The 24,531-nt window shown below is 35.9% G+C and overlaps 1 protein-coding gene across 5 annotated transcripts in view; it reads left to right on the top strand.

Moving 5' to 3' along the window:
* LOC115209693 (BMP-2-inducible protein kinase) overlaps positions 1 to 24,531 on the top strand; it is a 157,668-nt gene that overhangs the window by 89,183 nt on the left and 43,954 nt on the right. For 2 of the 5 annotated variants that reach the window (XM_029778176.2, XM_029778178.2), the window contains exons 10-14: positions 830 to 993; positions 3,423 to 4,357; positions 7,234 to 7,358; positions 10,685 to 10,786; positions 22,157 to 22,293. In XM_029778176.2, coding sequence (XP_029634036.1) covers positions 830 to 993; positions 3,423 to 4,357; positions 7,234 to 7,358; positions 10,685 to 10,786; positions 22,157 to 22,293 — 1,463 coding nt within the window. The remainder of the gene's footprint in view (positions 1 to 829; positions 994 to 3,422; positions 4,358 to 7,233; positions 7,359 to 10,684; positions 10,787 to 22,156; positions 22,294 to 24,531) is intronic. The other 3 variants (XM_036501452.1, XM_029778177.2, XM_029778179.2) reach the window with 3 other exon arrangements.

Genomic DNA, 24,531 nt, shown 5'->3' with positions numbered 1-24,531 from the left:
TAACTTGCTGGAACAAATATCACACTGGATTTTAATGAAAAAGCATCAGGTTTTTGGTTTCTTCTCTGATGTTTACATTTTCCATATATGTCAGTGAATGATGCACGTGCACACACACACACACAATGCTGGTGCCATGGTAAAAGCATCCAGTACACTCTGTAAAGTAGTTGATGTTAAGAAAGGCATCCAGCTCTAGAAACCATGCCAAAGCTATGAAACTGGAGCACAACTGTGATTATCCAACACTTTGGATCCTGTCAAATCATCTAACTTGTGGTAGCATGGAAAGTTAGCTAAAATTATGATCTTGATATATATACATGACAGGTTTCTACACTATTTCTGTGTACCAAATTTCTCTCAAAAGGCACAGGTCAATTTAAATCTCTTGTAGAAAGCACTTGCTTCAAATGCTTTGACATGAGATCGCACCTGGGGTCTTGTTGCAAAGTGAACTTCTTAATGATACAGCCTTACCTGCATCTGTGTTTATTTTTTGTTGATGCCTTTCCGTAACCGACTCAGATGGGTTTGTGAAAATATGCATGCCTGTAGTTTAGAAAAGAAGAAAAATAGTTTTCAAACTAACTGAATAGGTTTAACTAAAAATGGAAGGCAGTATTTCAGTAAGCTTATTGATATCTTGACAGATGAAAATTGTGAAGAGTTGCATGATGATTATTGTGATGTTGATTGTGCTACTGGTGTTGCTGATGGTGATGATGATGATAATGGTGATGATTGTGATAACACCAGAGATGTTAATAAGAAATATGAGACAAAGCATGACAGTTTCTTAATCAGGCATATACCTATTTTCTTTCAGAACTGTTACAACCCCTACAATTGAAACAACGTCAGTTACACCTCGGCAACGGCCAAAAGGGCAAGCTATGCCACAGTCTCGGGGACTTGGTCTGCCTGTTCACACATCTGTATCTTCAAGAAAACGTCCTGGGAATAGCAATCAGCTTACCACTCCACAAGGTGGTGAGTTTTCCACTCCAATGATTTCCACTTACATGTTTGTGTGTTTGTATTAGGATGTCAGTTTGTTTGAATGCATATGTACAAAACTGCAAAGGCAAAGACTTGTTTCTGAAAAAGGCAAAGAATTGTGTATATCTGTGTATTGGAGTAACTACATCTACATTTTATTGCATTTGTAATGAAATGTATACCTGTGATGAATTAAGAATGATTATATTAACTGTAGTATTAACCTTGTTTCTGAATGAATAACCATATTGCTGTGTTTCAAGTTCCCAGTTAAGTCAGCATAGACCACCAGTGTCTTGTGTTTTTCTTTTTTCATCTTGCTTTTTCTTTGTCTTTCCCCAAATTCTTTTTGATATTTGACTACTTGACTATGTGTTCAACCTTATTGGTGAGATACACTTTCATTAAAAAAAAAAAAGCTTATAATTTTACTGTCAGTTAGTGTTAAATGTAGGCTAAATGTGCAAAGGCCTACTTAGGGACAATCTGCTTATGACATCTTTACTACAAACTAAACCATTTTGTATTTCTTCATGTTATGTTTATTATGAATGAATGTTCATGGGAAAAAACCAAGATGTTCACCTTTCATTTACTCTTGTTATAAATGAATTAAAATTATGCTTTGATGATATATTTTGTGCAAAGTGTTCACTTATATAAATGCAAGTATCGAAAGCACATGAAAATATATTTATTTACTGATCTGTACAATTAATGTTCACACTGATGTAGAAATACAAACAAAGAAAAATATGAAGTACATTTACATTTGAGAGGAGACATATGCAAATCTAATAAATTTATAGCAGTAAATATTGGTTCATATCATTGCTATTGAGCATTAGATCAACTCCATTTGAGCAGACCAGTCTGTTTGATTATGGTCATCCAACTGTAGCTGTCTTTTGCTTTGGCACAGTGGTGCCAGGACAGTATTATCTTACATGTCCCTGTTTTTAAGATTTGGTTGTTTATATCAGGAGGACTAACTACCTAGCAACTCTCTCATTGGCTTGATTAGTTAATGTATGTAGGGGAAGAAACTGCATTGATATAGACAGCTTTGATGAAAAATAGCCTTGTTGTTGCATAGCTCCAAGTCACTACTGTAAGAGCAGGCCTAAGTTTTCTAACCATCATGAGCCCATCATTTTGTTTCTGACAATCTGTAATAACTACATTATTCAGTGTTTATTTTTTTAAAGATAACAGGGTTTGTATTTGGAAGATTTGGCTGCTCATATTGGAGCACCACACTAGTGGTAGAGATAGACCAAAGAAAATTCTGAATGTTATAAGTTAGATTAAATATGGGAAAGGTGACCCTTGTGAATAACAAATGATCCAGATATTTGTGTGTGTGTGTGTGTGTGTGTGTGTGTGTGAAGTGTAATCACTACATGGTATTGAGACATAGGGCTTGAACATAAAGGATCTAGAAAGGCTAGAAGGAAATGAAGTGGGCATGTTCTACTGGATATGTAATACTAGTGTGCATGAACAATAGAACACAGATGAGCTGAGAGAAAAACTGAACAAGAGGAATCAGTTGTAGTGCATAAGAGAGAAGACTTTTGTTATGGATATGTGATGTGTATAGAGGAGGAGGATAGTTGTATAAAGATGAGCTGTATGTTTGAAGTAATTGGAACCTGTGGAAGAGGGAGACTTAGGAAGACTTAAGAGAAAGTAGTGAAGACAGGGCTGAAGTTGTTACACCTTGTGAATGAGATAGCAAAGGACCATATTAACTGACAGTATGTTGTGTAGGGGAAGACTCCCCGTGAAATAAGTAGACCTGTCCAGCTCATGCCAGCATGGATTGTGGATGTAAAACAATGACAATAATACCCTAAGAAATTTGATTTCAACTTGGAATTTCTATTTTTATTTTATTTCTCAGAAAGCGTTCACATTCTTAACCAGGATAATTATTTGTTAAATTTTGGGATACATTATTTAAATATCAGGTGGTGAATCAGCAGAGTTGTTGGGGTATTGGATTGAATGTCTTATATTTGTTTTGACTCCCTGTGTTCTAAGGTCAAATCCCATCAAGAATAACTTTGTCTTTTATCCTTTTGGGTTCTCTAAAAAAGTATTAATACAGCATGGTGGATTATCAGAACTATAAGAAGGTGGGACCATATTGCTTGCATTCTGAGTCTAATTTCATTTAGGTGCCTAAAAATCATCCTTGTTTTAAAGCATGGCAAGTAAAACCCAAAATCAAATAAATGTTGCTGGGTAGATTCATGAAGGAATTTGTCCTGAAGGAATATCCTCTTGAACTTGCCCTAGTGAATGAATGAAAATCTAATTTTACTGATAGTGTGGATAGCAACCATAGTGTATTGGTGTATTGTTGTCAGTTTTGAAATTTAGTAGTTATTTATTTATTTATTATTTATTTACAGATCTACCACAGACATCACCTGCAGCAAATGCTGTGTCTCCAATGCAACCATTACCACATGGCGCTGCGACTATGTCAGTGCACCAGTTCGACTCTCAACACTCATACAATCAAGGACAAATGTCGAAATCCCTTCCAACTGCTCCCCAACAATCAGCTCCATCGACCAGTTCATCAAGTGTTAACCAATGTGTATTTATACAGCAGCAACCACAACAACAACAGCAGCAACAACCTCAACAATCATCACAACCCCAACAACACATCCAGTCAGCTTATTTACAACAGCAACAACAACATTCTCAACAACTGCAGCAACAACAACACCACCACTCTCAACAATTGCAACACCACCATCCTCAACAGCAACAACATCATCTACAACAGCAGCAACATATACAACAACAGCAACAACATCTACATAATCAACAACAGCAGCAACAAGAACAAGCTGTGTCAGCCTCACAGACTCAACTGCCTCCAGGCAGTGCAATTTCTCTTTCAAATTTGGCTTCCTCACAACAACAACAACAACAACAGCAACAACATCATCATCATCAGCAAGTACAACATCATCAACAGCAACAAAAGAATAAACCCCAGGCAACCATGTCAAATGCTACAAATACCACTAATCCTGATCAGTTTGCTAGTTCTGGCCTCTCTTCTCCTCTGACAGTGAGTGGTAGTCAGTCTGGTCAAGCAAACATTGAAGGTGGGGGTTACTCTGCTGACTATTTGTCATCAGATAAAATTGTTTCTGCCCCTTTGGCATCAGTGAACTTAGCACTAACTAGCCGATCAAGCAAGGAGAAAGGTGCAGGGTCTGAATCCAACATAGCAGCTTTACAACAGACCAAAGACACTCAGAAATTTACTGAGCACATCAATAAAGGTTGCATGAAAGTTCCCAAAGTAGAATCCAAAATGAAAAAGGTCTGTGTATATACTTTTTATTATTTCAATTTCTTTCCCCCAATATAAATTTATCTCTTTATTTATCTACTTCACTCTGGGCAATCATTCCTCTGTTTGCATCAAAGTTTTTTCTCTCTTTCACTCTCCATAAACAGTAATATAACATGGAACATGAGTAACACAAAGTGTGATGCTGTACACTTGTGAAACGAGGCCAGTAATCTCCACTAACTGTATGAGAAATTTTCAGTATGCAAGTGGAATGATGAGAGGGAAGTTGAGCAGCAAAGCCATTTGTAGATACATGTAAAAGAAATGCCAAATGTTAAACCTGTTTGTCCACTCACCCACCCAAGCACCCTTCCTCCCACCCTACCTTCCTTCCTTCCTCTCCCCTTTGCTCCCTAACTAACTAAGTAACTAATTAACTGTGACTATATGTGCTACAAGCACATGTAAACCACTTATAGCAATAGAGGTAGACTGTTGACAGTTCCCATTAGGTTGAAACTGTGCAGTCCAGTGTTCTAGCTTTGCGTCACTCATAGGGCAGTTATCTACTCTGTCAGTATATATAAATGTGCTTTTACGAAGGATTCTTTGATACTTTTTGTGGAGTATCATTATCATCATCATCATTTAATGCCCATTGTCCATGCTGGCATAGGTTGGACGATTTGACCAGGGCTGGCAAGTTGGGAGGTTGCACCAGACTCCAGTCTGATTTAGCATGGTTTCTACTGCTGGATGCCTTTCTTCATGCCAACCACTCCGACAATGTAATGGGTGATTTATCATGTCACTGGCACAGGTGCCATTTGCATGACATCAGTATCTGTCACGATTATACTTAGCTTAATGGGTCTTCTCAAGGTTTTGGTCATTTGTCATTGCTTCTATGAGGCCCAACACTCAAAAAGCACTTTTCATGTGCTACTGGCATCAGCCACTGTGCCTCTGTGAGGCCCAGTGCTCAAAAGATGCTTTTTACATGCCACTAGCATGGGTGCCAGTTACATGACACCAGCATCAACCACAACTATGATTTCACTTGACTTGATGTGTCTTCTCAAGCACAGCATATCGCCAAAAGTCTCGGTCACTAGTCATTGCCTCTGTGAGGCTCAAAGTTCAAAGATGCTTTATCACCTCGTGCCATGTCTTGGGTCTACCTCTGCCACAGGTTCTCCCCACAGTTAGAGATTAGCATTTCTTTATGCAGCTGTCCTCATCCACATGCATCACATGACCATACCAGTGCAGTTGTCTCTGTTGCACACTACATCTGATGCCTCTTGTGCCCAACTTTTCTCTCAAGATGCAATATATATTTATTATTCTTTACCAAGACAGTGACTTCGAAGTTTTGGCCTGCTATTGTTGGATAATCTGATGATGACTTAGCAGATTGAAATTTCAAAGTCACCGTCAATACTATTATTACTAATGAATATTATTAGGTTGGCAAGAAAGTAATTTCAGTTTTTATAGTTTGAAATAAAAGTAATTTTTTTTTTTCATACAAAGAATAAACTTGAATCAGTTATATAGTTTCTATTTTGTTTGATGACCTTTTGCCATCTTTCTGGCAACTTCATGATTCTGTGCTCATAGAACTTCTGGTCATTACTAGCCAAAAGCTGAAGCAAGTGTGATTTCAGGTCATCATCATTATTGAAAGTTTTACCATTCAAAAGATTTTGCAAACTTCAAAATAAATGGTAATCTGATGGTGCAAGGTCAGGGCTGTATGGTGGATGTAACATCCCTTCCTAACCAAGCTTCAATAAATTTTTCACGAATTAGCAAAGATGTGTGTGGTCTGGTATTGTCATGGTGGAACACGATTCCTTTATGATATGCCAATTCTGGCTGTTTTTCTTTCATTGCCTCCTCCAGTTTAATTAGTTGTTGACATTAAACATCTGAATTGATCGTTTAGTTCCTTGGAAGCAGCTCAGAATGCACAACACCTTTGTAATCCTTACCATATTGACTGCATGACCTTTTTTTTATGTAATTCAGCTTTTGATGATGTTTGTTCTGGTTCATTACACTTGGACCATGATTGTTTTCAGTTGATGTTATTATTGATAATCCGTTTTTCATCATCAGTGATGATTCATTTCAAAATGGGTCGATTTCTTTGCATTTGAGATGCATATTACAAATATTGATTCGTTGTGTCAAGTGAATCTCTTTCAATTTATGTGGGACCCAAATATCAAGCTTCTTAACGAGACCAAGACATTTTAAGTGATTTTTCAGTTGCTGTGTGTGATACATTTAATCTCTTTGTAATCTCTTGCATAGTTATATGACGATTAGATTCAATTAGGGCTTTGATTCAAAAAGAAAAAAATCATAACATTGACAGAAATCTCTAAAAAAAATCACAACTCTATTTGTAAAAAACGGAATTACTTTCTTGTCAACAAAATATATATATATATAATTTATTTATTTGAAGTAAATAAATGATTGAAACTTGATGAAAGTAATTGTATGAAATTGCAGTGGTTGAGATATCTGAAGAAATACAGTATTGCAGACTTATCTAATTTATGCTGTTGGAGAAAAACATGTTCTTATGCTATGAAAATGATATTATATACATCATGAACAGCAACAAATTTTGCAATGAATCTAAATCTTAGTTACTAGCATAATGCCACAAGGAAGAGTGTATGGACTATGCATTATATTCAAGCAATCTTAAAAGAACAAAATGGAAGTTCAGCCCTCAGAAACTATAATTTAATCTGTTTTTATTTACTCTTTAAAAATTAAAATAATCGAATTATAAAATAACGATTTTACTGTAGATACTCCTGCTTATTAGTATTGATTTAATTTTTACAAAATGAATATTTTATATTTTAATTTCTCTGTAGAATGAAAATCAGCTTTTGATATCTATTACACCACCACAGTCTCCTTGCAATGCTGTCAAAGGTCATCGGCGAAATGTCAGTGACACGTCCTATATTACCATGGGTGGAAAAGGAAGTGCATTCAGGTGAAATCTATTGAAAAGTTTTTTTAAATGTTTTTGTGAATTTCCTGCAAAATTTTTCATTCTCTTATTTTTGTTCTTTCTTTTAAAGGAAGGAATAGCTTTCATTTATATCTAAAAATAATCAACAAATAAGATCTTTTTTTTGCTCTTACAAAGATGGCAACAATTCCATACATTGTTATATTTCCCTCTGTCTGAGTCTCTCTCCTAATTTACTTTCCTCCTCATTCATTCACCCTTTTCCTTTCTTTGGCAGATTTCTTTCGTTTTGTCATATTTAATTTGAGATGCTTTTGGAAAACCAAAGAATAACAAAAACAACCCAAAATTTTGTAGTAACTTCAAAATGATGAAAAAAATTTATAAGGTATCTAAAGATTTTGGGACGACATACCAATTGAAATGTTTGGGGAAAAAAAATTTGGTGCCAATGTATCAACAACACCTGCACACAACAAAAAATAATAAAATATGAAGCAAAAATAATTTGAATATGACGTTTGAACCTATTTTTAAAAGAATTTTACTTGAAATATTGAATGGATTAAGATAATTTGTTTCTTTGAAAAAGACAGAAAATCTTTGCTTCAAATGGAATGTCTAGCATTGATTCATTGTGGTATGAATTCTCTTGGGATAGCAAGATGATTGTAAGCTCTTTCTGTCATTTATTGGCAGACTCGTTAAAGTGTTAGGCAGAATGACTTACAGCATCTGTTCCAGTTCTTTATATTCTGAATTCAAATCCTGCCAAGGTCAACTTTGCCTTTCATCCTTTCAGGTTGATAAAATAAAGTACCAGTCATGTACTGGGGCCAATTTGCTCCACATTGTGCTTATATTAGAAAGGATTGTTATTGTTATTATTTTAATTGTTATTATTAGAAAGGCGGTGAGCTGGCAGAATCATTATCATGCCGGACAAAATACTTAGCAGCATTTCGTCCGTCTTCATGTTCGGAATTCAAATTCTGCCATGGTTGACTTTGTCTATCATCCTTTTGTGGTCAATAAATTAAGTACCAGTGAAACACTGGGGTTGATGTAATCAGCTTAATTCCTCCCCCAAAATTTCAGGCCTTGTGCCTTAAGTAGAAATGATTATTATTATTATTCAGATGGTGAGCTGGTAGAATCATTAACACATTAGACAAAATGGTTAATGGCATTTTGTCTGTCTTTATGTTGTTCTGAGGTTGACTTTGCCTTTCTCCCTTTTGGGGTCAATGAAATAAGTACCAGTTGTGTACTGGGATCAATGTAATTGACTAATCCTTCCCCCAAAATTTCAGGTCTTTTACCTGTAGTAGAAAGGATTATTATTATTATATTTTTTTATTTTATTATTATTACATTTTTTATTATAAAAATAGTTTAAATGTTTTAGTTTTAAAAATAATTTTATGGTTTTGGTGAGAGGGCAAGGACTGTAAAGTAGAAAGTAAGATCTTGGTGTAGTGGGTTATTGACTCATTTTTGATTCCCAGCTCTAGCCATCTTACTTCACAGATGAGATATCAAATGATTGAGATGCATGGTGTGCTGTGTTACAGACTTATTTCATTTATGCTAATAGAGGAAAACAGTTGTTCAAATGATGATGTTGATGACGATGATGACTGACAACAATGACATGGAAATCATAGACAGCAATACAGTTGTGATAAATTGACATTTTTGCTGTTAGCATAAGGCCACAATTTAGATATGGTGGGAGGGTGTATCTTGAATTGACCATGGTGTATGATTGGTACTGATTTTATCAACATTTAAAAAAAATCTCATTTTTACTAATATACTGGAGTTCAAATCATGTGGCTATTCCTTTCTTCTTGCAAAACTGATCTAATCATAATATATTTTTATTATTAATATTATTATTAAGTATTGTAGAGTACAATGAGATATGTAACTGGGATAATTGTGATCGTTTGTTCTTCTAAAGTACGAGGGATGTCTGTTGCTTTTAGCCAGATGTGCTATGACTTTTAGCAAGGTTTCTAATCTAAATCTTGCAGTTGCATTTCAGTGGTTAAGATTCTGAAAGTGAAATTCTGGGAAGATTATAACATTTCAGCTTCTAAGACTATATACAGTTAGCACTGCTATCATAACTGCCATTACTAATGCTAACACCACTAGCACCACATTATGGGGATTTCACTGCACAAAGCACAACATTGCAAATACTTTGAAAGATGATAGGCTAGTGTCAGAAGCTTAATGTTTAAGTCTTATACACCACTATATCTTACCAGACACTTGCTTTCCATCATCAAAGCTAACCACCACAAGCACATTTAAATGATTTCCTCTGTGTATCTCGGAGTTAAATTTGAGCGTTTTTTTGGTATGAAATGGAAGTTGAGTTTAATCATCAGCATCTCCAGACACTACAATGTGCAGATTTAATAAGCTAGTTAGGAAAATACATTCCAAATGTTAAGATAAAAAAAAAAAAACTTTAAGCTTACAAAAGGAATAACAAAGTTAATAAAAGATAATCTCAAACTCATGTGTGTTGTATTTCAGTAATATAATTATATGGCAAGGAAAAATATTAATTTATTAAACCATAGAAGAAAGATAAACCTCTGTATAAAATATTTAGAATTATCAATTTGAAAGATCTCTACACTGCAACCTGTGCTGTAACAAATTTGAAATAAGATACCCACACATAATGACAGATGTAATCTGTTGCCTGATTTTATACCAATCTTGTGTCATTGGGTATCTTGAGAGGAAGCAAAGAATCAAGTTAGGTCTTTGATCTGAAGATGACTTCCTTCTACCTGTCAATGACACTTTGAAAAAGGTCATTGAAGCGGCTCTTCTTTGTGTAAGCCATGAAAAAGAGAAAATCTTCATTAAATATTTAATCTAAATTGGCCAAAGGCAACACGAAGAAGATAGAAACATGAAATCTTTTGTTTTAATCACAATTTTGCACCTTTTATTTCTAAACTAGATATGCAATGGAAGAAAGTTGAGATGGTATGATGAGTAGATTCTGTGAAATTAAAAGTGTTGTCTTAAAAAAAAAAGAGTAAACTAAACAGTCTTGTTTTGCAAAGATCTGAAGACTGTTTAGTTTGTAGGAGTGGCAGGTGAGATGGTGTAGCCAATCAAGCAATTGATGAATCTTTGCTTCTATAAAATATTTCTTATTTTATTTTATAACTTTATTTTATTTTATATTTTCCCACAAGCTCTAAACCCTCCTCAACTAAGAACCTTGTGATACTTCCTATGTATTGCTGTCCTCCAGGTTCTGTCAGGTTTTTTTCTTGCTTGTGATTTGCAACAGTGTAATTTGATTTCAGGGCATACAGCGGTGGCAGTGGTTCTGGTAATTTGTTGGATACACCTCGACATGATGATAAGTCTAAATCCGCAAGCACTTCTCCTGTGCACTCACCTTCCAGGTAGGCAATACTGTAGCTAGCTTTGCACCTTTCTTGACTGATGTAAACTCTTTACATCCTCTCTAGACCAAGGTATACTTAAGTCAACTATTCTTAAAATTCCAGGATGCTATCTGGAAACTGCCTGCAGTAATTGTTTAGTTTTGTGGCAAAACATTTAAGCTGCACTTAAGATTTAATTGCATCATCTGTGGATTACCACCATCTGCATGATAGCATATGTAGAATTATATCTTCTGCACATTTGATAATCACTTTAGTCAGGCTGTTGGCACGTTACACATTTTATGCAACATATTATCTGCTATGCAATATAGCCACAGAGCCATGTTCATTTGTATGTATACTAGTAAGATTACAAACTCATACCTAAAAGTTTTATACAATCAACTTCTTATTGAAGACTTTTGATTTGAATTTGTAACTCTAGTTATTGTACCATGCATACATATCTGCAACTGTGGATTGAGGACCTATAATTTTGTATGAAAGAACATCAACATACAAATGATATATATATGTATAAATGATATATATATATATATATATATATATATTATATATATATATATATATATATATGCATATTCATATGTGAAAATAAATGGATATCAGTTGAAATTTCCAACCATAAGTTATCACTTCTTCAATCCGTTGGACTAACTACAAATGGAAATAGTGGTTGAGTATTTCACAATGTACCCTTAATGTAATGCTCAAGCAGTGAGAAGGGTAGACCACTTAATTACCTGTACAATCCATCTGGTAAACTTCTACACAGTTTCTGTCTGCCCAATTTGGCTCAATAGGCATGGATCACCTTAAGGTTATTTTAAAAGATCCTTGTCAAAGATGCAACACAGTAAGAATCTTGTGATTGCAATGCGAATTTCTCAGCCATTCAGCTATATTGTATTTATAAATGTATATGTAAGAGGAATCAGATGTAGTGTGAAAGATAGAAGACTGTATTGGTATGGGTACATCATGCATATGGAGGAGGTGAGCTGTGTGCTCAAAGTGATTGGAGCATGTGAAAGGAGATGTGGGAAGATTTGTATGCATTTTTTTTTGTATATTTTTACCTTTTTTTCCATTTAACATTGGTTAGATGAATATATTATTGAAGCATTGTTTTACACTCAGGTGCCCTTCCTGTTGCTAACTCTTACTTGTTTTTCATGTAAGGGGTATCGACACTTCTATTTACCTTCTTAGACAGCTTATGAAATTATATTTTGGTACCTTGCTACCATCTTTTAACTCTCTTTTGGGTACCACACCAACATGAATCTCATGCAGAATAGTAAATCTGTTCTTGCTCTTTCCATCATACTTTAACTTCTCAACATTACACTTTATGTAACCACCCTATCCTTCCTTTCAGTTGGTGGGTGTTCTTTAGAATTGCAGGTTACAAGGCAACTTCGCTAATGCTGGTGCTATGCAAAAAACATGCAGTACACTTTGTGAAGTGATTGACATCAGGAAGAGCATCCAGCCATAGGACCATACCAAAACTGGGCTACTAGAACAAGAGGTCATCTTCTGATCTTTTGGATCCTGTGGAACTATCCACCTCATGACAGCATGAAAAGCAGATATAAAAATGAAGCTCATGATATATGCATTTTTATTTGTGTGTGTGTGTACACATACATATGTACACACACACACACACTACTGGTGTGTTTATTCAACTATAGTTGAAGCTGATAAGCAGAACTTAAAATCCCAGTCAACTTGATCTTCACAATAAATTTGACTCCATGCACCTTTTATATGCAGGAAAGTGCATGAAGCCTCTGTACTGCTGGTGCCTTGAGAAAAACACTCAGTACATCCTGTAAAGTGGTTGGTGATAGGAAGGGCATCTGGTCATAGAAACCAAGACAAAAATGAAACTTGAGGGAGATGTGGTTCTTGGGCCCTGTCTAAGTGAGCAATATCTCTGTATACTTGCTGGGTCTGATCATGGTGGCTTGTCCAACCCATGTCAGCATGAAAAGCAGTTGTAAAATGATGTTGGAGATGATACTGATAATTGTGTGTATCCTAATTTTAGAATAGGTATACCATACACTTGTGTATCATAAAATATGAAGTTTACCAACAGAAAGAACATCTGTCCATAAAACACTGTCTCAAAATATTCGTCCAACACATTATATGAAAAAGCAATATATATATATATATATATATATATATATATATATATATATATATATATATATATCATCATCATCATCAACATCATCGTTTGTCTGCCTTCCATGCTGGCATGAGTTGGGCAGTTTAACAGGAGCTGCCCAGGCAGAAACAGAAAACTGCACCAGACTTCTGTGTCTGTTTTGGCACAATTTTTACAGTTGGATGCTCTTTGTAAAGACCAACCACCCCGCAGAGTGGACTGATTGCTTTTTACATGGCACTTGCACAGGTGAGGTCAGTTTCAGCATGGTTTTTATAGTTGGATGTCCTTCCAAATGCCAACCACTTTACAGTGTGGACTGGATGCTTTTTATGTGACCCCAACACTGGCAGGCTCTCCAAGTAACTTGCAAGACAAACATCCTTTGAGAGGGGAGGTGCATTGGAGTAGGTGACCTTGTGTCAGATGTTGAAAGGTTAGAGTGTGACAGAAACAAGTGTCTTGCTGCAGAGGAGGTACATGGTTACCTCCTCTTCAGCAAGACATCATCATCATCACCACTTAATATCTGTTTTCCATGCTTGGATGGGTTGGACAGTTTGACAAGAGCTGGCAAGCTGGAGGACTGTGCCAAAGTCTAATCTGTTTTGGCTTGATTTCTACAGCTGGATGCCCTTCCTAAAGCTAACCACTTTAATGTGTACTCACTGCTTTTGTTGTGGCACCAGCACTAGTCACCAAGTAACTTGCAAGACAGAGTTCCCATGACTCTGTGTGTGTGTGTGTGTGTGTGTTGTGTGTGTGTGATGATACAGAGGGTGGGGGCTTTGTGCCAGTTCATGATACAATAGAGGAATAGAGATAGATGGCTTGCTGTAGAAGAGATACGAGGGTACTCCAGTTGAGAAAGGAGAGAAAGATGGAGAGAGTGAGAGAGATGGTGATGGATATGTGTTAGAACATACCCTCAAGGTACAGTGGCGGTTGGGGTGAAAAGAGGTGAAGTGATACAGAAGATTGGACTGGGTAAGTGGGCAGCCGGGAAAGAGGGAAAATTTTCATTAGACTATGAGGATAGATGGTTAGATGGGATAGAGGTGGTTTTAGTAACTGATGGTAAGAGATATAAGAGTGACTTGTATATGTTATGTTAGATATATGAGGACATTGGGAGTGATAGCAAATAAGAAGTGTTATAGCAGAGGGATGAAGGTATGGTTTGAGGAAGATAATAAGTGGAAGTGGATCTGGGGTGGGGGAAGAAAGAGGAAGGTAACGAAAGAGAGGGTATGTATGAACCTAGTCTGCTCTCAGGTGACTATGATACTTTAATAATACCAGAGATAGAGAAGTGATGAGTGTTAGAGATATAGAGGTGGGGAGTGGGAAGCTTAACTGGACAGTGAGAATGGAGGTGGGACAGGCTCCACATGTGAAAGCATTTATGAAGCTGATTTTAGGATATCAATTCTGTGGTGGTGGTGGTGGTGGACAGGCCTTCTGAAGAATAGCAGGGTGCCAGTTATCTCCTTCATATGCATATACATCCTTAGAGAGTGAGTAGGACAAAAATCTCATTTTGACACTCCAGTGCTTAGTCACTCATGGCAATAAGGATTTAGTAATGGATATGGAATACATTTGCAGCAAGTTCTCTGAGCATGGTCTAAAAATTACCCAGCTCAGAACGAAATGTTTGCAAACTGTGTAAATGTTATGGTACATATTAACTAACCCTGGTGAAATGCAGTGGGAATCAGGCCTGGAGTTAACTCTCAGTTCCTAAAAGTTTCAGATGTTACAAACCCTAGACCTATCCAGTATAACAGAGCTTGAAACTAATGACAAACTCATTAATTCCATCTTGAAAACAGCGACCAAAGCTGATGCTAGTTTGCACATATAGACAGTGACCACCATCACCTGTCTAGCAACTGAGAGGTTCAAGTTAAAGGAAAGATGAGCAGTGAATCATACCTACTCTATGAACAACAGGGTCAAGAAGATCCACTAGCTCAGGTAGGAACTGAAGAGCTTGACATAGCTACTGACGAAGGTGAGGGGTAATAGCTATTTCAGAGACACCTTCAGTGACAAATTCATGGACTGACATCTAGACCACTCTATCATCATCGTCATCATTGTTTAGTGACTGTTTTCCTTGCTGGTGGTTTGACAGGAGACAGCAAATCACAACTCCTGGTCCCTTGTCATTTGTTCAGTGAAGCCCAATGTCCAAAGATCCTTTCTTACCACTTTGTCTCATGTCTTCATGGGTCTATCCCTTCCAAAGGTTTGCTCCTCAATTTGAGCTCAGCACACTGCCTGCATTAGCTCTGAAATTTGAAATGAAAGTTGGACGAGGATAGCTGTATAAAGAAGTGCTTATCTCTAACTGTGGAGGGAACCTGTGGTAGAGGTGGACCCAGGAAGACATGGGAGGAGGTAGTGAAGAATGATCTTTGAACTTTGAGCCTCACTGAGGCAATGACTGGTGACTGAGACTTTTGGTGATGTGTTGTGTTTGAGAGGACCCATCAGCCAATTGTACTTGTGCTGGTGGCACGTAAAGAACATCTTTTTAACATTGGGCCTCACAGAGGCAAAGTGGCTGAGTTCCTTTTGAGCGTTGGGCCTCATGAAAGCAAAGTGGCTGAGCTCCTTTCGAGTGTTGGGCCTCATGGAGGCAATGACCAACACTTTTGGCATTATATCGTGCCGAAGAAGACCTATCGAGCCAAGCAAAATCACAGTCGTGGCAGCTACCAGTGGCATGTAAGAGCACCAGTTACACTCACGGTGTGGTTAGTATTAGAAAGGACATTCAGCCGTAGAAAACCATGCCAAATGAGACTGGAGTCTGGTGCGACCTTCCAATGTGCCAGCTCTATCAAACCATCAAGCATGGACAATGGACGTTAAATGATGATGATGATGAAGTTCTAAAAGGACTGAGTGGGATACTTAACAAGGTACATAAGAACTGCCCAACGTTGCACTACATGTTCTGGAGAATCCTGAATGTAATGTAGAGGTGGTGGGTTAGGTAGATCAACTGAGGCATGCAATACAGATATGAATTCCAAAGGTAGAAGAGTCAAAAAATATCAGTCAGTTTAGCATCTTCTTGCTATTTGGAGTTGAGGGAGAGTATATTTTTCAGCACTTTTGCTAGGTGACTTTCAGAACTGAGGTGTTCTTGAGGAGCAACTACAATGATTACTAAGTTTTAGAAGAAAAAGTCTTGAAAGTACTAGGACATCTCATATACTTAGACATGGTGTTCCAGTTGTTCAGCAAAGCCCAGATGAGCAAAAGGGTCCTGGTATTGTTGTGGATCTTAGAAATGCTGTAGGTCCATACTACATAACAGGCACCCTGTCTCAGAGAGATTCAGAGACTTTATTTTGGACTATTGCAGCAGCTTTAGTCTAATAGTCTTTGCCGGTTCTGCGTCCTCAGTGTGGTACAAGTCACAGTTTATCTGAAATGGTTTATCTAGTTGTACAATTCATCTACAACAATTTGTCTAAAAGATAATTCTTCTAAAAATTGAAATAAAAGTGCTTTCTACACAATTAAATTGTAAGTGGTAGTAGTAGTAGATTCATGTTGTTGTTGTAGTAGTTGGGGTGGTGATGTATGACTGATTGTGTATGTGTGTGTGTGGTGTTGTTTCTTGTTATTCAACATTTTTTTTTAGATGAATTATATTTTAAAGAAATTGTTGCAGATAAATTGTGTTTGTAGACAATTTATCTGCAACATACAGTTCTATATTTAAGAGATGAAGAATTATGTACATTATTTATGATTGATGGATATTTGTCCTCATCTTGTTTGTTGTTAACACGTTTTGGCTGATATACCCTCATCAGGTGTCTTGGGGGAAATTTCGAACCTGGGTTCTCATTCCTAAGGTATTTTTGTTATTATTATTCAGGTCACTGCCTGGAATTGAACTCAGAATCTTGTGGTTAGTAGCCGCACTCTTAACCACTAATACTATATCAAGTCCCTTTTTTTTTTCTGAAGTTCAAATCGAAACAGGATCAAATTAACCTTTCATCCTTCCAAGGCCGATAAAATGAGTACTATGACAGCATTAAGTATAATATTAAGAGCGCAGGCTACTGGGTTCTCATTCCTCAGGTATTTTTCGATGTTATTATTATTATTGTTGTTGTTGTTCAAGTCATTGCTTGGAATCAAACTCGGAATCTTGGGGTTAATAGCCCACACTCTTAACCACTATGCCATATGCCTGTGGCATAGTGGTTAAGAGCGCAGGCTACTAACCCCAAGATTCTGAGTTCGATTCCAAGCAGTGACCTGAACAACAAAAACAATAGTAATAATAACACTAAAAAATACCTTAGGAATGAGAACCCAGGTTCAAAATTTCCCCAAGACACCTGATGAAGGCTTGAGGGTATATCAGCCGAAATGTATTAACAAGAAACAAGATGAGGACAAATATCCGTCAATTGCAAATAATGTAAATTATTTGCAACATTTACATAAATTTACATGAATTTCATAAACTTCAAGCAAATTTTTAAAGATTAATTATAATTTAGACAAATTGTTGTTGACAAATTTGCTGGATACTATAATTTGTGTGTGTATACATACATATGTATATAGATATGTATGCCTATTTTTGTGTAAGACTAATGACTGTAGTTTAAATAGGCATACATATAAATAATATATGTATGCTTAAAACTGCAGTCTTTAGCCTTACACACAGTTTCTTCAATTTGTTTAAATATTTTTAAAAAATGTTTCCAGTGTTATATTCCCTGTTTGCATCAGTATATCTAATTTCTTGTAGATGTCAGTTGGCATGTGTTAGTGTATTCATAGTTTATGTCTAATACATTAACTGCAAGCTTTCTTAGTTATTTCCACCTTCATTCCATCTGTGGACAAGTCATTTTCAGTTTGTGAATATTTAACAAAATTGCCTTTTTTTTTGCCTGTAATTATTTTTTGCTTTTGAACTTCAAATGTTGTGGTTCTTGTGTCTCAATTATCTTTATCTTTGGTTTAGTATATATTTTTCATATATTTTTATGCATTTGATAAGTATACCTTTTTTTTCCTCTTGTAAATGTTTAATATACTGAATTAGCCCAGAAGTTTTATATGGGTTTGGAATAGACTAAGTCTGCCATGCATAGTTGACAACAATGTTTGCTATGGCTAGTGTCTTGTAGCATTTCCAAGACTGGAAGAATTTCTTTTATTGTTTCTTTGAGAAAACCTTGTATAATTCCCCTCACTTAATTTTATAAGATCTTACTTTTTGTTGTTGTTTAACCTCAGCTCAGCTCTGATGAAAGGCATTTAGCCAGTGTAATGAGAGAGAAAGCCGTGGTCTATCATTCCACTGAGTTTGACTGCCTATCCTCAGATCAACCAACCTTTCTGTGATACAGTCAACTCAGAACTTTCTGTGGCTCCTCAGATGTTATCATCAGAGAAGTTTCACATGAGGCTGCAACATAGAATATCCATGTATCTTTGCCTGGGAGTTACTATTAATCAATCGATCAGTTGCAGCATGCATTAGGTCTGCTTGAGAGTATTCAGTATGTCTTGTCTTTAATTATTCTGGTTGGGGTTCTAATTTTGTTTCTTTATGTAACAATTTGCATATACTAGTATAATAGTCACATTTCTTTTTTTTAAATATTTATCACTTCACAAACTAAGCCAGAGCAACCGATAGTTCTAACACACCACATGAAGTATATTGGTAGCTATGAGAAGGCTTAATGAAAAAAGCATTTGAGTACCAACTCATAAATTTTGAGTCTATTCTATGGCATATGCTTCCTTAAATATTTGGTTAGTACACATAACTTTCTACATCTCTGTTGGGAATAGGTATGTAGATGTAGAGTCCTTGGATGCTGGTTTACACTTAGTCAATGCCTCTTGTTGGCATCCTGTTATTGACACTATGCGTATGTGCAACTGATGCAAACCATCTAATTGTGAATAGGTACTCTGTTAGCTTGTGATGTTAAATGAAGAATAGTATTATTTGCATAGATGGGAATATTATTAGAGGTGAAAGCAATCAGATTGTGAGTATAGAGGAAGAAAAATGTAGGAGAACATAACCAGATCTTACATGCATATCAAAGTTGATTGTGTGAGTCAGAGAGAGCTCTGTTTGTGCACAGTATGATGGTACTGTCTGACAGGCGGCTTCAAATGAAAAAAAAAAAGCAAACAAGGTGCTACAAGTGAGCTTAGCTGAGGGGTTCTGATGTCAAGCATGTTCAGAAGCTTTATTTAAGTCAAGGATGGTAGCATTGCTTTTGCTGAACAACCCACAGTCATGGTGGCCCCTAATGAATGACATGACCTCAGTAAATCAGACTCTACAGAAGTTTTACTAATGATTAAAGATGAGGAAGAGAGCTCCAAGGTATAAGAGGTGTTGTTTCTTAATTATTGTTTCCATTACTTATAGTAAGAATAATTGATTAGTAGTTGATAGGATGGTGAAATTTCCCTGCTTGCAGATGGAACACATTGTAGCATGTCTGTAGATAGAGAAGGATGATTGAAAAGTTTGATGATGGTCTAGCCCTGGTGTGCACTACTTGAGAGTAATAGAATGGGCATTGAGTGTTGGTTTGAAGTGACTGGAAGTATTTCTGCACCTGTAAATGTATGAGATAGTGAGACTGTTGAAATGTGACTACTGCTTTGATTTGGCAATGGTTGAATGATCTGACAAGTGCAGTCTGTGGTAGTTTGGGAAATGCTAAGTTTCAAAGAGATCAAGAGTGTTCAGTATGTCTTGTCTTTAATTATTCTGGTTGGGGTTCTACTTATTGTTTCTTTATGTAACAATTTGCATATACTAGTATAATAGTGACATTTCTTTAAAAAAATATTTACTTTATTATTATTATTTTGAAAAGTTTGGTTTGTTATTTCTACATTTCAATTGGTGTGTGTACAGGCAATTTTTAGATACCAGATTCTCTATATTCTTTTTGGTCATCTTTATTTTAAATTTTTACTTTTAGTTATTTTCTCTTGTGAGACAAGATTTACCACTTTTAGCATGATAAGTGCCAATCTTTGGTTAATTAGAGAATATCAGGGTTGAGGTTAGATCCAAATTATGAAAATAAAGCAGAAGCTGATTATGAATACAAAAGAAACACCAGCGTAACCTCAGTTGCTTACTAGGTCTGAACTGTTAATGTGTTAACTCACACATTAACAAAATCCTTCTTTCTCACCAGAGAATTATACTTAATGATTATTTATAAACCATTATACTTAATGATTATTCATAAAGAGAAATAAATGTATCATATGCTGATTACTGCAATGCATTCTGTACAACATACTCTGATTATTACACTTCTTTTCACACAACATTCTGACATACTCTAACCCACATTCTTCATGTTACAAAACAGTATATTTTTGGCAGCCACAGTATATGTCACCTAGCATGTCATCACTGTACTTCACACATACTCTCACTACTTCTTTGTACTTCAAACAACATATCTGATGGCCACACTGTACTTTGCACGTCTTCATTGTACTTCATGCATTATACCCTACACATACTACATTGTATTTCACACAACATATCCTATTTCTCTGATTCCCATACAACATACTCTGAGTGTTACTCTGTACTTTATGTCTCTGTCACACTATACAATATATTCTTTGTCAAACTGCACTCCTCATAACTTACACTTGCCCATCGAATTGTACTCCATACAGCATATTGTCTGTAGTATATCCTATTGGGCATACCCTGACTGCTGCACTGTACACCATGGAATACCTTCTAACTGATATACTATATGTCATACATCATATCTTGACTGGAACATTGAACTAAATACATCCGGTTGTTGTATGATATCAGATCAATCCCAGACCTGAAACATGGCATGCCAGAAGTGCTAGATCTACTGATAGTTTCTGAGTATTCAATGAGAACCACTTCATGACAGGTTTGCTCAAGTAGACAAACTACTTAATATTCCCTTTCAAATTGCCTCCCTTGCAGGTTTTATATGTAGCTCAGTCTATCTTTCATTCACATGGAAACGTTAGTTTTTAAATTCTTCAATTACCAAGTTCTGGTTCTTGTTTTTTGTTTGATAAGCAGTGAATGATTGAATTCTATATTACAACAGACTGTGGAGGCGCAATGGCCCAGTGGTTAGGGCAGCGGACTCATGGTTGAAGGATTGCGGTTTCGATTCCTAGACTGGGCGTTGTGAGTGTTTATTGAGTGAAAACACCTAAAGCTTTGTGAGGCTCCAGCAGGGGGTGGTGGCGAGCCCTGCTGTATTCTTTCACCACAACTTTCTTTCTTCCTGTTTCTGTTGTACCTGTATTTCAAAGGGCCAGCTTTGTCACACTCTGTGTCACACTGAATCTCCCCTGAGAACTACGTTAAGGATACACATGTCTCTGGAATGCTCAGCCACTTAAACGTTAATTTCACAAGCAGGCTGTTCCGTTGATTGTTGTCGTAACTGATGGAGTGCTGTGACAGCAGACTACATATACCAGCCTGTCAATCAAAGAAATCAATGTTTGAACTCTCATCTCACCTTATAAGCTTCATAATTTTATTTGGACTTTTTTTTTGTGTTGTATCAAGAATAGCAATTATAACTCTAATATTGTAGAGGAGGATGTATAAGTTATGTCATGTAAGGTATGGGTACATGAATATCGTGCTATATTGTTTAAAATGACAACATGCTATATTTAAAAATAAAATTTGAAAATAGAAAATATAGATAGGATTAAAATAACATTAAAAGAAATATTGTATATTTACATATGAAATGCAAGAAATTGATTTGGCCCTAATATTTCATTGGTATTAGTTTTCTTCTCAGATGAAAAGGGAAAAAAATTAATCCTGTGAAATTTAAACCATAATCACAAAGCTCTAAATTAGATAACAATGCTGTTAATTTACTTCCATATAATCAGTAAAATCTAGATTGTTGGACTAAATACTTTAGTATTTAGTTTTCTATATTAATCTTGCTGCTCATCCCCATCCCACTTAAAAAACTGGTAATAATTATTTTAATGGAATATAGCCATTTAACCTGTCGTTCACTTCCTCTGATCTTAATCAATATAAAAATAATAATTACTGTTATATACTAAATTAATCCATTTTTATTCTCTAGGTCTCCCAATCTTTCTCGGCCATTATCAATGGACATTTCTGATTGGAATCCATTTGGAGAAGACCACTTTAGTTCCTATACTGAAGATATTATTTTTGGAAAAGAATTTGATAAAATTCGGCGAGGTTCAAATAGTAGTAAGTCTCCAGTCCTGATTTCTCTTTGTGAATGTTCATCTTTTATTTTGAAAACAAGATTGTCAAATATTTGTGATTTCATTGATCTCCCTAAAAATAAGCATAGTACATGATGCGTTGATAACCACTAGCTTATCCTGTTGAAAAATATTCACTTATTTTAGTTGGTTGTTTAAGTATAAAGAAGTTGTTAAAAAATAGTATAAAAATTCATATAGGCACTGGCATAGCTCACTGCATAACACCTTAGGCAAGTGTCTTCTACTGTAGCATTGGGCCAAGCAAAGCTTTGCGAGTGGATCTGGTAAACAGAAACTGAAAGAAGCGGCAAGCTGGCAGAAATGTTAGCATGCCAGGCAAAATGCTTAGTGGTATTTCGCCTGCCGCTACGTTCTGAGTTCAAATTCCACTGAGGTCGACTTTGCCTTTCATCCTTTCAGGGTCAATTAAATAAGTACCAGTTACGCACTGGGGTTGATATAATCAACTTAATCCGTTTGTCCCCTCTGTGTGTAGCCCCTTGTGGGCAGTAAAGAAATAAGAAACTGAAAGAAGCCCATTGTATATATGTATATCTTTGTGTCTGTGTTTGTGTCCTCACCACCACATGACAACCAGTGCTGGTGTGTTTACATCCCTGTAATGTAGCAGTTCGGCAAAAGAGACCAATAGAATAAGTCCTGGGGTTGATACATTTGACTAAAAATTCTCCAAGGCAGTGCCCCAGCATGGCCACGGTCTAATGACTGAAACAAGTAAAAGATACGTAACAGAATAATCCAACTCATGATTGCTTAGAAAAATGAATATTTTCTTAAGATAGAATTGTATTATTTATCTATTTTCCCAGTAACAAAGCTGTTGGGATCAACTTCTCTGGAATAGGATGCTTGGTTTTCACAGGTTCTGCCTATGGGAGGATATGAATTCAGCAATGCAGGTTGACAAAACATCTGTTAATTATATATTACTTCTGCAGTAAATGGATATGCCATCAATATCAATGACTAGTGTCCATTTGTTCAATCAACTGACCTACCTTTCATTGAATTATAATGTAAGTGACTGAATATTTGAGGAGGTGCAAGATGGGCAGAATTGTATGGGGATTGGATAAAATACCATGCAGTATTTGTTATGGTTAAATCTTAAATCAAATCTTGCCAATTTCATCTTGGTCTTCCATCCTTCTGGGTTTGATAATATAAAGTACCTGTCAAGAATGAAGGAGCAAATGAGTTGTTAGAAAGTTGAAAAAAATACTTTTGGATATTTTTTGGTTCATTATGCTCTGAGTGCTCAGGCAAGTGTAGTAAACTTGTTTGTGTCTGGCTGACAAGATGGTATCTTTTAAAAAAAAATACTCAAAGGAAGGTAACAAGAAACCTCCTTTGTATTCGTCCAGGAAAGTTCCATGCCAAGCATTTAGTGCTTATTCACACCCTGACAGTCCTAAAAGGAAGGGAGCCTGTTGGTATTTCACTGATATTTGCCATCTTAAAGTAATTCTCAAACCAAATTAGTGTGACATAGTGTTTGACATGGCAAGTCCTTTGAATTATAAGTATATCTGATGGGGTTCTGCCATTGCCTTCTACTCAGTTTTACTTACACCGCTTGGATCAACCCAAGGCAATAGAAAAATACTTGTTTATGGTGTCACTCAGTGGAATCAAACTTAGTGGGATCATTGTAAAGAAAACGTTTTAAGAATATGGCCATACCTGTCCTCAGTAAGTACATAGACATCCGCATTATGTATATTCTGAACTCACTACTGCTTTCATTATAGATACTGTGCCTAAGGATAACTTAATTGCAAGCTGAACAAAGGAATTGAGTATCTTTGCAAGAAATTGAATAAAATTGAAACCTTTACTTCTAACATAAGAATAGTAATGTTCATATTTACTAGGCTATTCATGCATATGGATAAGAATGCTATGATTCTTGGTTAAGAAGAGTCTTCTTTGAATTCAGATTGATGTCATATCCAAGAATTAGAGACTCAATGAAAATCACAAGTCAGTTAGTTTAAAACAGTGTAGATGAAAATATTATGAAGAAGAAATTATAAATTTGGTAATAACACCTTTCAGATATTTAAGCATAAGAAAATTATAATTTCATATTTACTTTGAAAATTCAAGTTAATAACATATTTTCAGGTAACAGATTTATTGCAAAAGTAAGTTTACATTGTTTCAAAGATTATATCATCTTTTATGTAAAGCAAAA

Source organism: Octopus sinensis, linkage group LG3 (assembly GCF_006345805.1).
Source record: "Octopus sinensis linkage group LG3, ASM634580v1, whole genome shotgun sequence".
NCBI lineage: Eukaryota > Metazoa > Mollusca > Cephalopoda > Octopoda > Octopodidae > Octopus > Octopus sinensis.
The sequence above is the reverse complement of the archived record's forward strand: the minus strand, read 5'-3'. Positions and strand labels throughout refer to the sequence as shown.